Source organism: Panthera uncia, unplaced genomic scaffold, assembly GCF_023721935.1.
Source record: "Panthera uncia isolate 11264 unplaced genomic scaffold, Puncia_PCG_1.0 HiC_scaffold_793, whole genome shotgun sequence".
In the NCBI taxonomy this organism is placed as follows: Eukaryota; Metazoa; Chordata; class Mammalia; order Carnivora; family Felidae; genus Panthera; species Panthera uncia.
Genome location: NW_026059972.1, coordinates 11793 through 27438, shown reverse-complemented (window position 1 = coordinate 27438; position 15646 = coordinate 11793). Strand labels below are relative to the sequence as shown.

Sequence of the window (15646 nt, the reverse complement as noted above, 5' to 3'; positions counted from 1 at the left end):
TCTTTAAGATAAATTTTACAGATGAAAACAGATGGAGAAAGATGAAGCAACCTACTCAAAGTCACCCAGCTGCTCAGTGGGAGAACCAGGATCCCAACACAGGCCGAAAGTCTGGCTCCAGAGCCCACACTGCTACCCCATCATCTAAAACGAAACAACGTACACACAATGTGTACATAAAACTAATAATATTTTAACGCAATTTGAAATAAATTTAATCTTATTTGAAAACTGTAAAACAATATCCACCAAGGTAATCTCTTTGGAGAGTTCCTTAGAAATATTAGGATAGTCTGCTGACTTTATACTTATTTACACACACTAACCCAATATTCAAACACTTCCGTAGTCGACACGACGACTACTGACGACAATTAAAGTGTAGAACCACCTAAAATGCAGGTGTAAGTAGTCTTCCACTGTATCCACCTCTCAGGACCATCCAGGCTACCACGTAAATGCCTAACACCCTGAAGAGGTCCACCTGCCTCCTAATGCAAAGTGCTGCAAATGAAGAGAATACGCCTGAGCTATACTGAGCTACAACTTCCCACCTAAAATTACTTCACCTCTGAACAATGTGTGTTCTTCTTATATTAATAGGTTTCCGATAGACTTTACTCCAGTGCAAATGACTTTAAAAGAACCCCACTGCTAATACCTTTTCTGTAACCAATGAAAAACATTTAAAAAAATAGGGAACAGGTGAAGAGTCAAAGCCACTATACTAACTTCACCTTTCCTCGCAAATGACAAGCGTTTTACATTACTAGCTGCGTGTATCCAATACTTAGAAAGACGATCATTATTGACAGACCAAAACACTTTTGAATCACCTAGCAAAGAATGCATGTGGCAGTACGTGGCCTTTAGGAGACAATTAAGGATACCAATTTGCTCAGAGAATCTTACCAACTTAAGGTCATGCAGTTGAACCTCAACATTACTGACAGTTCTGACAGCAACGACATTAATTTCAAGGCCACCAGACCGAAAGCAACTGTAAAACAGAACTGAATATTTACTGAAATCATTACTGACCCCTCTCAGAGGATGACACAAATGTCTCAAGTCACCACCCTTACAACAATCCTAACACCTTTTCTGAAAGAATTCAGGTCACAAAAGAATTCTCCAAAACTGACTTGACTTAAAGTTTATCTAACAAGAAAGGAGAAAGGAAAGAAAAGGCAAGTAAAGAGTAAGGGTTCTATGGAATAGAAATAAATCTTCAGAACTAATGGTTTCTACAGGAAAAAAAAATACGATATCAAATAAATCTTTTATACCACCATTAATAACATATCCTCTGGAAGCTACATCCTTGTATCACCACCAAGTGACAAACTATCACATGCACGCACACTTCTAAATTTCTCTTTAAAAACTCCATTTCACGTACAATATTAATATAAAAACATTTCCTACACATCTGTCCTACTAAAAGGCTGAGGTCAAATTTTTAAAATAAAAGGTTCACTGAGAGTGAATTAATGGTGAAACTTTGTGCACTGATTTTCCCATAATAAATACTCCTCCATTAAAAGTCACTGAAGGAATTACTTCAGTGACTTAAAAATCATTAAAATACTGAGCTATCACCAAATGAACACATAGCAACAGGGGCAAATCTCAAAATGAGAACACGTGAAAATAAGAATTGAAGACTTCACTTCTAAAAAGTACAGAAGTCTGTAACATTAAGAGGTTTGTGGATTTTATGTGGTTATTAGGAAAAAGCAGATACACCATTCCACACAAAAGCGAAAATATTGACAGATAACGTTTCTGACGTTGTTAAAATAAAATTCTAAAAGGTAAGGAATACCAATGCATCTTTTCTACACTTCCTAAAATATATTTGAAAGTAAGGAGGTTATATACAACTCACCACATTTTTGTTCACCATGATGTTTATTCATCTAATATTCATTTAGTATATTATAAGCAATGTAAATCTGCACTGAGGACTGTACTACCGTGCAAACTTTTACAATGGACAGCGATAAAATTCCTTTTTCCTTATGTTAAATCATAGAAACTTCAAGTTACTCTTCTTTCAGATCCCCTTTATTCCTGAATACTTTTCATGAAAATGAAGTCTGCACATTGTCATACCGCACTTAGGTGGCCCCAATTAGGTGGTCATGTTGTTCAGAAAATACAACTTAGCAGATATGAAACAGCGTAAAGTAAAAATCGTGAATAGAATCTTTCAAAAAAAAAAAAAACCTACACACACACACACACACACACACACACACACACACACAAAACCTGACAATGCAATACGGTCATTTCAGTAAGCACTAATCCTAGAATACAGCTAACTTCAATAGTCACTGTACCCTCTGCAAGTTAAAAAAAAAAAAAAAATATTCCCTATGGTTAATATTTGAAAAGACCCAAACTCATCGAACAAGACAAATACATACAACCAAAGCCTAACGTTTCCATGAAATCGAAAGACACGAAATTTCTTACAGTCTCATGTTCAGCACTACTTTCCAGACTAACTGTAAGACACCAACAAATTATTTTTAGAATAACTCAATCTTGCAAATAATATTTTAAAACTGAACGATGGTTCTCGTTGCTCCTCTGAGAAATCATCTTACAGATAGAAATACTCCAATCGCTACTTTCATAAAGCAATTTACCTTCTCACAGGCTAGCTGCTGAAACAGACACCACAACCTGCCAGAGAGAGTCTTCAATGGCCATTTTAATTCCACCCCCCCCCCAAATAAACACAGAACACTAAAGTGAAACCAAGCAAAGTAAAGTGCTTTGGTGCATCAAAATTTTTGGAAGTGCGACTATCAAAAAAGCGAGCCCTTCACTGATCTTTTTCCTAAGTGATTTTTTTTTCCGTATCAATATTTGGCTCAATAAAACCACAACTCTAGAAATTAAGTGTTATTAGTCATTTGATGCAATATTTGATACTGCTTTCTATGCATCCCAAAACGAAAAGCACAGTTTTAGAGAAAGTTCTAAGTCACGTAAGTGTCACGTACAGAGGCAAACATCTGAAGTCAAAGAACTGGCCAATCATCTCACTACTCACATGTAAGAACCTGGCAGAGTAATTTTAATCTTCAAACCCTGACAATCTGAAAGCAAATGGGTAAAGTAAAAATAGTATAAACGTACTCTAAATCATAAAAGCAATCTACCAAACAGCATTCTAGACATTTTCTTACATGAGGACTTTTCCTAAAAAGTTAAATAAGCATTTAATTAATTTGTTCCTATACATCCAGATGACTGTCAATTCCTGCCAACAGTAGACTGCTTTTGAAATAAATTACAAATCAGAGAAGGGTTTCCATAACTAATTATCTTCTAGGCGAGCGGGTCAAGTTCAGCCTTCCTAGTTTTGCAATTAATGCAGGCTCCAAAACTTCTAAATATTCCCTTAAAATATTATTTTTTAACTTAACAGAAAACTTACGTTTTGTGTGCTACAAAGCTCCTTCTTCAGTAACTTTTCTCTTCATCTCAAAACAAACACTCGGGCAAAATTAGCTGTGCACGCTTATGTGCACAGCTACATAATCCAAAGGAATAAAACCTCTTCAGATAGAAAGCACGTTCTCGTCTTCAAAAGACACATCTTCCCCACGATTTTTAGCAGGACGTACAGACACTCCAGCACCACTCTACCTTTAAGCAAAAGGTTTACTGGTATTTGCCAAGAAATGATTTTTTTTTTTTTAATCAAGAATGCTCTGTTAGAGCTCATGCAATTACATAACCTTCACTAAGTAATGCCCACACTTATAACTCACATCACCAAAATTCTGGTCTTAAGGGAGGCCTTCATCAGATGCTTCAGTCACCTCGGGCCAGTAACTGAATTGTTTTTCGTGCCTCTCACCTACCAGGAACTCGCAATGTCTGCGATCCTTTCCATTCTGAAAAAAAAAAAAAAAAAAAAAAAAAAAAAAAAAAAAAAAGGAGGGTTCCATCCCCACCCTTGATCAAAACCAGCTTATTACACCTGAAACTGCCAAGATTAATGCCTTTCGATAACCACTATCTTTTGAGGTACAAAGGCCTAGACAACCAAAACGATACTCTGTTAAAATTCTCGGGTTTCTGTCTTGAATACTCAACAACCTGAGTCAGTAAATTTAATACAGCGTGTGAGAAACCGCTAACAGACCTACACAGTCTGAAGCCGGAGTGAGCCACCCTAGCCAGCATTTCTGGTGATTAGCTGGTAAGTTACACTTGACAGGTTACACAAGTCAGAGTCACATTCACGGACACCCAGACGTGTCAGAGGACCCGACCCTGAAATTCTGGCCTCACAGGAACCCCTCAATTCCAAGCAAGAGCTGAAGTTGAACCCCTGCAACAGCCCAGACGCTGCACATCATCATCCGGGATCAAAAAGCACTCCCTCTCCATTCTGTTTCGTGCGACAAGACCGCTGGATATAAAATGCTACCGAACTGCAAATTTCGTGCCCCATCCTACACGACCCCACCAGCGGAGGCAAAAAAAAAAAGGCAAATTTAACAAAGATCCAGCAAGAACGCCTTAAGGAGGCAGATTACGTATGCCACGACTGATGGGAAGCTACAAAACTTCGAAATGCCGTTTCAAAGTTGTGATTGACTTAGTTTAAATATACAAGCCCACTTTGGCCCTCAAATGAACACCATATATGCCGAAAAGGATTCTGCTTCCAAAGTTATGCAAATCAGTTCACAACTCACATCAAAAAAAAAAAAAAAAAAAAGAAAAAAAGAAAAAGAAAAAAAAAAAAAGTCTATCAATGCAACCCAGGAAACTAAAAACAATCACTGCAAGATTCTGATGCAATATGCATACGTGAAACACTAATTTTCATTTTAATCTAATCTATACCCTTGATCTAGGGCCTTAAGCCAAGATTTAATCGAAATATGCTCAACCTCAAAGCGTGTACTTTTCTGTTCATTTAGCAGACCGGATTACCGAGCTCACTAATCCACTAACCGTGCACTGGATTCCGTATTAACGGACAATAGCCCTTAAGAGGAGACCCCGTGGACAGACCGAGAAAACCAATCTGGTGCCCTGACACTTGCAACCAGGCAGAGAGTTCCACGGCGCCGAACACACCCTGGGCTGAATGCATTCAAAGCAGGCACCAGACACACGCACGATCGAGAAACGCGAGCCGGGTTGGCGGCCACGGGCCCCCAAACCACGGGAATTTTTCGCCTCCGTCTGCTCCCACGTTCTAAGAGACAGTGACAGAAAGGCAGAGAGGGGGGCAGCCGCAGAAATGGATACAGGTCAAGTCTAAGTCGAATCCATCCTCCTGATATCTCCTTTTGTTTCTGCTAACGATCTCTTTGATGATGGCTGTCATGTCTGGGAGCCTGTGGCTGAAGAAAAAGGAGGAGAGAGACGGCAGAAGCGGCTGGTGGCGGGGCTTCTTCTGCAGGATGGAAATGGCTCTGGACTTGGCGGTGGCGGATGCCCCTCGCTCTGCCGCCGCCTGGCTCTGGACCGCAGCCGGGTAATGGCTGCTGCGGCGGCTGCTGGATGGTTGCAGCGACGGGGCCTGCTTCTCCTCAGCAGCCAGAGGCCTGGCCGCGGCGGCCGCGGGACGGGGAGACGACGGGTGATCCTCGGGACGGCTGCCTCCGCCGGCGGCCTCCGGAGCCCGGGCCGGGGGGGGTGCGGCGGCGGCGGAGGGGAGGTTTAGAGCCGGCCCGGGTCCCTGGACGTGCCGCCGCCGCCGCCGCCGTGTTGGAGGCAGTAGGAGGGGAGAGACCAACTCTCCGGCGGCCCCAGCCCTGGAAATGGTGACAGGCGACTCCGGCCCCCTCCCCGGGGCTGCAGCCGCCGCGGCCGCCGCCGCCGCCGCTTCTCCCCCCCGCTCCAGGAGCGGGAGGTGCCGGTGCCGCCGCCGCCGCCGCCGCGCCTCAGCCGGCTCCCGCCCGGGCCCGCGGCTTCCACCGTCCCTTGCACGAGAAGCCGAGCGAGAGGCTGCACGGTTAGAAGAGAGGACGAGGAGGAGGCGAGAGACGCCGCCGCTGCCGCCGCCGCCGGCCGGCCGGCTCCCCGAGGGCGCTGCCCCCGCGGCTGCTCACGGGCGCTGAGAGGGGCTCTGGGCCGCGGCCGCCGCCGTCTCTCATCTCCCTCGCCTGAGCGCGGCCTCGCCTCACAGCGGCTCAACTCTCAAACTTCCATCATGGCTGCAGCTTCCGAGAGGAGAGAGCGGAGCGCAGCCGCGGCTCGGCGCCCCGGCGCGTATCCTGCCGCAGTGCACAAAGAGTCCCGCCACATCACCGCCCGCCGGCCCGCCCGCCCCCTCCGCCGCCGCGCCGGGAGCCCGGCGCCTGGGAGCCCGAGGGGAGGCGGGAGGCGGGCGCGACCGCGCCGGGGGAGGGAGGGACGCGGCGGGGCAGGGGCGGCAGCTCCGGGGGCGAGCGCCGGGCCCCCGGCCTGCGGGCGCCACTGAGCATGCCCAGTGCGAGCGCCCAGGGCTCGCTCGGGCTTGTGCGAGACGCCCGTCAGGAGCTGCGCTTGCCGCGGCTGCTTCTGCAGCAGCGCGGGGCTGGGGGGGGGGGGGGGGGGGGGGGGGGGGGGGGGGGGGGGGGGGGGGGAGAGGGAGCGGGCGGTGGATGTAGAGGAGGGGGGAGATGAGCCGAGCCTCGGCCTGAGCCCACAAACCCGGCGGGGACAGGGACGGCCGTAGGTGGAAGCCCCGGGGTGCGTGGAGGGGTGTCACTGACTGGGGCCTGAGGTTACCTGTGCACAGGTGGGGAGGACCAGGTGACCCGCGCTGGTGGGGGTACAGGGAAACGAAGGCACGGCCCCTGCCGCGAGGGCACCCCTCCCCCCTGCCACCGCCCCCAGACCTCCCCTGCTCGGCCTTGCAGCCTCATCCTCCTTTTGCACCGCTGCCGGATCACGGTCGCTGGGGGCGACCCGCCTGCAGCAGCCTTTGCCGAGAAACCCTCCCTCCTTGTCCGCCCCCCACCCGTGTTCTCCAGGTGTCAGTCTCAGCACAAAGAACAACCCCCTATTGTGTCTCCGTGTGGATCACCTCATCCGGCTCCCTCTCACCGCCCCACCTCCCGCTTCCCCGGCAGCTCGGCTCCTTCGCCCTAAAAACGAGAGCTGGCAATCGAGCGCGCGGTGTGGGAGCACATCGCTCCCGAATTTCTAGGTCCCCAAGGACCACTGCCCGCGTGGACCAAAAGAGGACCCGGGAGGAGGGGACCCAACCCGCAGCCCCCCACATTGCCCCCTGGAGGGCTGAGCATCCCTCCCCTCGGGGCTCCAGCTAGGTTCTCCACGACGGGCTCGGGGCTCGGGGACTGCCTCGCCCCGCCCCTTTCGGGCCGCTGTGAAAACCCGGCCGGATGGATCGCCGAGGGCCGGCTTCCGCGCTCGCCCCAGCCGGGCTGCGCAGCCTGACGGCCGGGGCTGCCCGGGCCCGAGTGTGAAATACGGGACGGTAGGAAGCGGCAGCCCCTGCGAGTGGGCGGGGCCGAGGAGACCTAGGAGGGTTCAAAAGGAGGTGGAGGGATACGCGGGCCGCAGTCGGAACTACTTTCAGGAGGAGGTCACGTGTGTTCCTAGTTGGGGAACTTTCCAAATTCCCACTCCCCTATGATGGCTTGGGAGGCAAGTGCTTCGCCTCCTTCGCGCGGGGTGCTCCTGGCTGGTCCCGGTAGCGGGACCCCGAGCCTCCGGGTCGCCGCGGAAGAGCAGGCTCAGACGGGCCTCCGGCCCAAGCACGGTCGGTGCTGGCGCCTGGGAAGCTGGTTACACAAGCACCCACATTCAAGCACGTGCCCCCGCCTCCCCGCACCGCTGGCCGCGGTCGCCGATTCTCGCAGACCACCGAGGGAGAGCTCCTGAGCCGGTCCCACCCTTCGCGTGCTACCTGCCGAGCAAGCTAAAGGGCCAAGACCCGAGATCGGAGCTCCGGGTCGGCCAACACTGCGCGTTCCCAACCGTGGGAGAACGGGCTGGGCCCCTGGGGTCTGGCATCTCCCTCGCTAGCGCCCTGCCCCTTAGGGCGAACCCTTCCGCGCTGTGCTCACAGGGCAAAAGGGTATCTGCTGCAGCAGCCCGCTGCTTGAATTCACCAGTGTTGCAACAAACTTCCAGTCACTACCCCAGAGCTGGTGAGCGCGCCCCGCCTACTGTAGACTCAGCCGAGTGACTTATCTGGTCCGAGAACCTAGTCAATGGCCGTCAGCCCAGAACAAACCTGTCAAGTCTGCCTACAGCCCCGATTGGTTGACCTGTCCCCGTGAGAGAGCTGGTTCAGAAATTCTGAGAACTGGAGCGCATTGCCCTGACACTGATCAGCTGCAAAGTGAGTTGTCCGGTTTCTGCTTGAAGAGAATGAGCACCCCATCAACACGAATCTAGGAATTTCTTCCTTTTCCTTCCCCTGTGAAGTAGAACTCAAGCAGACAGTTGAGTCCAAAGTATCGGAGTTGAAACCTAGGCTGAGGCGCTGGATCGTTTTTCTTTTCTTTTTTTTTTTTTTCTTTCTTTCTTTTTAAAAATCTGGGAGAATGGAACCAATTTGCATGTGTATTGCAGTAATTGTGAGTAGGTGCCTAGGAAGGTCTAAAAGGATTTATTCGGTGTCGGAGAAAGAAGATTGCACATCACGGTTGCAGGCAGCCCCTTTAAGACTAGAAACCCCAAGAGAGCTTGCTTAGAAGCCACAGGCCATTACCTAATTCCAGGACTACTAATTAAACCAGGGATATTTACAGTGTTCTTACAGATCTCTGAGGCTCCATAACACTTTGCATTTATATACAACATCCTTTTAAGATAGCTCTGCAGGAGTTAGCAACCTGCTGAAGCTTCAGTGTGGATATTCATTGGAGGCTGTTTTCATGCATGGCCCTGGTCAGCTTGCAGGAGGTGGAGGCCACAAGTGGAAAAGGAAAGGGGGTGGGGTGGTAATCTGGAAAGAGTAGGAGAAAGGCCTCCGTTTGGTTTCCAAAAATGAAAATCCTGTCCACACCACCTAGGTTGAGCCAGAGATTTATTTTACAAATAACCAATGATAAGGAGTCCCTGATTTCTAGATGTTTCACAAGATTGCAGGGTAAGAAACTGAGCTGTGTGTGCCCCCATTGAGTAGCAAATACCAGTTGGTGCGGAAAGGGAAAATGAGGAGGACGGTAAATGAAGGGAGATAGATTGGGAAGGGGTAAAATGCCCCACCTTTCTTTCTCTGGTTGCTGGTCTTGTCTCCAGAGTCCCTGCTGTTAGCGTGCCCTACTTTGCCCCTCCCCTGGAGCCTACCCTTGTAAGGATTAGTCGCACAGCCTCTGCGAAGTTCTGAAATCCACTTCCTGGGAAGGAAATGGGTTCATTCCTGCCCCTTAGGCCTGAGGAGAGAGGATGCTTTTCCATTCCCATGGCACAGAGTTATTCCAGAGCAGAGACAGTGTGCACCACCAGCACCAAAGTGTTGGAATGTAAGACTGGCCCACGGCACTCCCACTAGCAGAGGGAAGAAAATGGGACCTGAGTTTGCTGCCTCTCTGCACATGCGGTCCCTCTACTTCTCTCTAGTGGTGAATGAAAGGATCACCGCTGTTGGCTGACATCTGGCCAGCCTGACGGCAATATCAGGTAGTTACTAGGAGTCACTGCATAAAAACCTCCACCCCTTCCCAGTGTTCATTAAATAGGCTCCTGAAGGAAATTTTGTTTTCGATTTTTATTTTCCTTCACGTCTTCCTTCTACCCAAGAGATCTCCTTACCCAAGTGGTAGAGCTGAAACCTCTAAATAGCTGACCCTGTCTAATATACAGAAGGCTTAAAATTTATATGTTGTTTTTCAACTTCAACTGCAAAGAGCTGCTTGGCTGTACAGATGTTACAATACATTGGTTTCCAGGCACTTCAGTTCTTTACCTGTCTGGATTCAGAATGCCTTAGGGAGAAACAGAAGCTTGTAACAAAGGGAGAATTATATAAAGCTTCAGGGAGACTGACTATGTGGACTAATTAGTAAACACGATAAACCAGCTTTAATTATAGTTTCTAACAGCTGATTCCAAAACTATATTGTTACTACACCCAAAGAATGTCCAAAGAAAATAGCTTTCTTATTTTCTTTGATAAATGAAATGACCAGCAACTTGATGTGGCTGATATAAATAGTTGATATGCTCTTTGTAGATTCCACTGCTAAAATGTCTTTTGTTGAACACTGATCGCTATAATGCCTTTAACATCTCCCACACAGTGACCTTTCAAATAGAGATCTAAATCAATGGCTTTAATTTTTTAAGAAATCTTTTCTATTTTTATTTGTTTTACCACGGTTTTCTGAATAGTACAGAATAGAAAATATAATAATTATAGGTTTGAATTTAAACCACCCTATTTTTGCAAGGGTCCAAGCCTTCTCCCCTTATTTCATTTATCCTAATTACAAATATTGCTGTTCTTTTAAATAAAGGCATTTTACCCAAGACAGTTCTCCAGAAGGCACTACAAGTAACCGTATCCTAAAAAAGAATTTTCCATTCTTGTCCATAGGCTCTCCTGGAGCTCTTGCACATGGGTCTCCTTTCACATCGCAGTAGAGAGGTGTGCTAGATGAAATTCTCACTCTCAGAGAAATGAGGGTGGGGCTGAGAATTCCTGAGAGAACCACAGAGCAGAAACAGGCACTCACTGTGTCCAAGTGGCATTCAGAAATTGTGACTCGGACCAGAGAGTGATGGGAAAGAAAAGCCCTAACATGATCAATCCGTTTTGACTGTTTTACTCTCCAACCTGGCACTGGCTATTGGATATTCTGCCTTTAGTACTAACTCTAGCTGGAGTCCTATGGAACACATATTCTGCTTTTCAGCTCTGACAATAATAGAAAAAGGTAATAATTTGTATGTACCGGCAGTTATCGGGGCATTTGCCAGGTGCTTTCCAGAGAGACCTTCTTTCATCTAGGCACAGGAGGGACATGGAGAAGGACTCAGGGGTGCCCCGTGCCTCACTCCTACCAGTCCTTCCCTTAAGAGCATCCTTGTGGCTTCTGAGGCATCACATTTTTTGAAAAACTAAGAGCACCTTTTTGAAAGATAAAATAAGTGGAGGCCTCCGAGTGGTTCAGTCTGTTAAGCATCTGGCTTCAGCCTGGGTCTTGATCTCACGGTTCGTGAGTTCGAGCCCTGCATTGGGCTCTATGCTGGCATCTCAGAGGCTGGAGCCTGCTTCGGGTTCTGTGTCTCCCTCTCTCTCTGCCCCTCCCCTGTTTGTCTCTCTCTGTCTCTCAAAAATAAATAAATGTTAAATTTTTCTCAAAGATAAAATGAGACAAACTCTGTTTAAAGTATCTTTTTTTGTCTTTTTCATGGTATGGCATCTTTTATCTCCATTCACCCATTTAATTATCCAGTCAACCAATATTTGGGAGTCTGTTATGTGCTAGTTCTGTGCTAAGCTCTGTGGACAGAGCAATGACTGTGGGTGGCATATGAGCTCCAGCTTTTATGGAATTTAGTCTCCTTGAAAACCTGGCTTCTTTATCTGACACTGTTACAACCTCTTCACAGCCTGTGGAGTGAAGTGAAAGCAGTAGAAAAAAACCTGATATTTGATAACGGCTTTATTTACCTATTGCCGTGTTGCAAACCACCGTGAGCTTAGTGGCTTCAAAGAACCACCACCCCTTACTTTCTCACAATTCTTCAATTTGGAAAGGCGCAGCTGGGCCGTTCCTCTGCCTTTCCATGCAGACAGTGCGGGGGAGGGGGCAGACGTGGGGGCCTTTAGCTGTGCATCTGGCTGGGGCTGGAATGGCCAAGACGGCTTCACCACCCCAGCTCCTTTATGCTTCTTTACAGGTTGGGTCCCAAAAGAGAAAGCAGAAGCTACGAGGCCTCCGAAAGCAGGGGGTTCGGAAGTCCCGGAACATCACTTTCATGGCTCGCGGCCAGAGCAGGCCACAGGGCCAGCCCAGATGCCAGGGAACAGCAAAGAGACCACCTGGAATAGGAGGAATTATGGGCGGTCATATTGGGACACACTCCCAACGTAACAGTTCACACCCGCACACACCCACACGCTGACCTGCAAAATCCGCCCCGTCCCTCCCCGGAAATTGTCATTCTGCGTAGCGCCGGCTCTGAGGACACGCGCTAGGCCCAGGTGTGGATGAGGCATTTTGGATGCTGCTCCGCTTCTCTGAAGACCTGTGAGCTAAAAGGACCAGTTCCATTCACAGCGGACAGTGCTGAGATGGGGTAGGGTAACCATGACACGAACTCGTGTCCGAGGCTGGCAACAGGGCAGGCACGAAGCAACCGCCATCCATAGCAGTCCCCAAAGCCAGCCTAGCACTGGCAGCCTTACTCTGGGGACCCACACCTCCAGCAGGGTCTGGTTCTTCTCCCCGGGAGCTTCCCGGACCACCGTTCTGGGCTCCCTGCGCTTAGGGGCAGGCTGTGACCTCTGAGGCTTCCTTTTCCATAAGACACGGCCTGTCCTTTACAGTGGGACGGCTTCTCTCAGCCTGTGTCCTATCCATAGAAACTTGGGGAGCCTAGTGGCTCTTTTTTACATTTAAACCGTCTCTTCTTTAGTTTAGGCCGGTGGTGGTTTTATCAATATAATTGTCATTAAAATGTTGTGGGTTTTCTAGGACTCTTATTGGAGTTTACTCCTTGCCCACAACAACTGTGCCCACAAAGCCACATCTATAATTCTTCCAAAAACAAACTTCTGCCTGCTTTGGGCCTTGTCAAGGAAGCTGCTGTTGGACTCCTCTGAAGATTCTTCTTAGAAGCCCTTCTGACTAGCTGAGAGGGTCTATGAGACAACATCTTAAAATGTTGACAGGCCTTAACATAAGAGTCTTGATTGGATCATTACCTGGAGGCCACATTTAACAGGCCCCCTGAGGCCATTTCTTACTTTGAGGCTATTGCTGACTCAAGAGAATCTCCTAGGCCCCGTGTATTTCCTCTACATTCTGCTTGAAAACTGAATAGTTCCTTTTTTAACATATCTCTCTCGTAACACCATCACACATCACTAAAAGCCAAATGATACTTTGAACACTCAGCATGAAAATCCCTGTTGCCAGATTTACAAGTTCATTAGGTACATTTTTCATCTTCTGTTTTACTGCACACAAGGACTACCAAATATTTTGCCACCATATAGCACCGTTTCTCCAGCCTCTAATACAATTTACTCGCCACTCTCAGAGCCTCCACTAAGATCCTCCTTCCCAGACTAAGGAGATGATATCAACTAAATGCAAATGCAGGATCCTAGGTTGGATTCTGAAATGGAAAAAGAACATCACCAGAAAAGCTGGTGAAGTTCACTTAAGGTCTGTAGTTTATGTTAATTTCCTGCTTTGGGTAATTTATTATTATTAGGGCAGCTGGGTGAACTCTGGTACACGAACTCTATCGTTTCTGCAACTTTTCTGTAAGTCTAAAATTGTTTCAAAATAAAAATGTTAAAGACGAAGTTAATTTAAAAAAAAAAAAAAGAGAGAGACAGAGAGAGAGTTCCTTCATCCTTCATCACCTCCGCAATCTCTACCCAATGCCTTGTCCCAAAGCTGATGCCTCGTGTTTTCGATTTTTTGTTTTTAGATTTTTGTTTAGATTTTTGTTGTGCCAGCACCCAACTTTCAGACATCAATTTCTGTTATTTATTGTGCATAACGCACTACCCCAAACTGTAGCAGCTTAAAAGAGCATCAACCATTTTCTTGCTCACCATTCTGCCATCTGGACAGAACATGACAGTGACAGCTTGTCTTTCCTTCATGGAGTGTCGGCTGGGGCAGCTTGACTTGGGCTAGAGGACCCAAGATGACTTGCGCCACATGGCTGGTGGTTCGGCAGGAGTGCTGCAATGGCGAGGGGCTGGACCAATATCCCTCCTGAGGGTCTCATCCTCTAGAGGCATCTGTCAGGCCTTTCTCTTCCGCAAGGCGGTCAGCCTTCTTTACACGAGGATCGTCTTCCAAGAAAGCAAAACCTGAAATTGCCAGGCATACACCAGAACTGTAACAGCATCACCATTAGCCTGTAAGAGACTGTCACCATTACAGGAAGAAGAAGAGACTCTACCTCTGAGTTGTAAGCACGTACAGAAGTGGAGAAATCATTGGTGGTCACCTCCCACCATGACCCCAGCACACTCCCCTAGAAAGGACTCCTCCAAACACACGATCCTCCGTGCTCAATTCTTTCTAGAACCTCTACCTGTTAGGAATCGCTATCAGCTGACTATTTGATCAGCAATGGAGTACTTTCTGTTTGTTATCGATCTTGCTCCTTAACCCTACAGTGTCTTCATTTGCTCTCTCATGTAGTTTACATGTGTAATTCTCCAGTAGGATTAATATGTGCCGCAAAAATATTCATCAATATTTAGTGATAAAACAGAAGTGATAATACATATACAGGTATTTGTGTACATCCATAGAAAACATCTGAAGGAATAAACAAGAGAGAAAATAATACGGGTTATCTCTAATGACAGGATGGGGAGGGAGGAGAATTCCTCTTTCCATTTCTTTCTGTATGGGTTGACGGTTCTTTACAATGATCATTTAGTGTTTTCATAAGGTAAAAAAGTGATCTCATCCAACAGAATGAAGTCTAACAATACAACAAATGCCTATTGTCAGAAGAATATCAAATAAACCAGGGAGACAGCTCAATTCTGATTTCCATTTTTAAATAAATAAGCACACTAAGAAAGTTCTAGAATTTATGCCTAAACGCCTATTTGGTATCTGCTGCACCACAGAAATACATGAGAATATCTGTCATGAGTGTTGTCTAGTGTGGTTGACGTGTTACATCTTACCCCAAATACCCTCTCTCCCTAGATCAACTGCCTCCACTGACTCTTTGTGCTACTTAACTTTTCCTGCTCAAAGAAAATATCAGAAACAATCATCTGGTATCACAGTACAACTATTATTTAAGGCAGTGGCAAACCGCTTTATAATCCCAGAGTATGAGAGCTGGAAGACCCTCAAAGTCTCTTGGTCCACCAATCCCATTTTACAAGGGGTTTTTAGGCCCAGATTACATAGCTACTCAATGAGGGACGCGGGATGGCAGCCTGGGAAAATTCCTGCTACCCCATCCGTGATTAAGGATGGGAAGAGAACTTCACTTTTATAAACACCTAAAGAAGTTAATTAGAGACAAATTTGGTTTAGAGATACTTTGAATAGTATTTTGAAGCCTTGGGCAGGGGTGAATGAAGAGAAGGGAAGGCTGCCTAAGGAGGGACGATAAGTAGGGTGTAGGATAGGGGAAGACAGGGATGAGTGAACAATAGGATTTCTGAGGCTCACTCGCTTGCCCTTAAGTGGGGCAATTAATCAGATCAGGAGATGAGGGCTTTAAAGATCAAACATGAAAACGTGAGTTGTTCCATGTTGCTAATTTGCTTCTCCTCCTCAGTGCTAAGATCACTGGGAGAGTACCTCCCAAGCGACGATGTAAAAGAGGCAGCCGTTACATATGGACTGAAAAAAAGGAAGGGGACCTTGCTCTAGAAAGGAAGGGAACGCCAAGCGGCGGGAATAGAGCGAACAGCGCCACCTGCTGAAGGGCCGGAGTCGGTGTAAATGGCGCACCGCGCAGTCGTGGGCGG

The 15646-nt window shown here is 47.4% G+C and overlaps 2 protein-coding genes and 1 long non-coding RNA gene across 8 annotated transcripts in view; 1 reads left to right on the top strand and 2 right to left on the bottom strand.

Annotated features, from left to right (window-relative positions):
* Nucleotides 1–2909: 2909 nt before the first annotated feature.
* LOC125918440 (transcription initiation factor TFIID subunit 4-like) lies at nt 2910–6473 on the bottom strand. Its single transcript, XM_049624442.1, has 2 exons — nt 6305–6473; nt 2910–6093 (listed from the first exon to the last, which is right to left on the bottom strand). Exons 1-2 carry the CDS (start codon nt 6471–6473, stop codon nt 5240–5242), a joined length of 1023 nt encoding a protein of 340 aa, XP_049480399.1. The 3' UTR covers nt 2910–5239.
* Nucleotides 6472–9792, top strand: KLLN (killin, p53 regulated DNA replication inhibitor). The gene is given in 4 exon segments (XM_049624443.1): nt 6472–6557; nt 6891–6978; nt 7476–7708; nt 7710–9792. Coding segments are annotated over 4 exon segments (576 nt in total). The 3' UTR covers nt 7879–9792.
* A 1841-nt stretch (nt 9793–11633) lies between these two features.
* Nucleotides 11634–15646, bottom strand: part of LOC125918441 (uncharacterized) — a 15768-nt gene continuing 11755 nt past the window's right edge. For 5 of the 6 annotated variants that reach the window (XR_007456444.1, XR_007456439.1, XR_007456440.1 and 2 more), the window contains one exon: nt 12472–14008. This is a non-coding gene — a long non-coding RNA (uncharacterized LOC125918441). Of the gene's footprint in view, nt 11996–12471; nt 14009–15646 lie in introns of those variants that run through there. The other variant, XR_007456443.1, reaches the window with a different exon arrangement.

Coding starts and splice junctions, on each gene's coding strand:
- LOC125918440 (XM_049624442.1), bottom strand. CDS start 6,473: ATGCTCAGTGGCGCCCGCAGGCCGGGGGCCCGGCGCTCGCCCCCGGAG. Junction 6,094..6,304: donor CGGAGGGGGCGGGCGGGCCG/GCGGGCGGTGAT, acceptor AGCGCCCGTGAG/CAGCCGCGGGGGCAGCGCCC.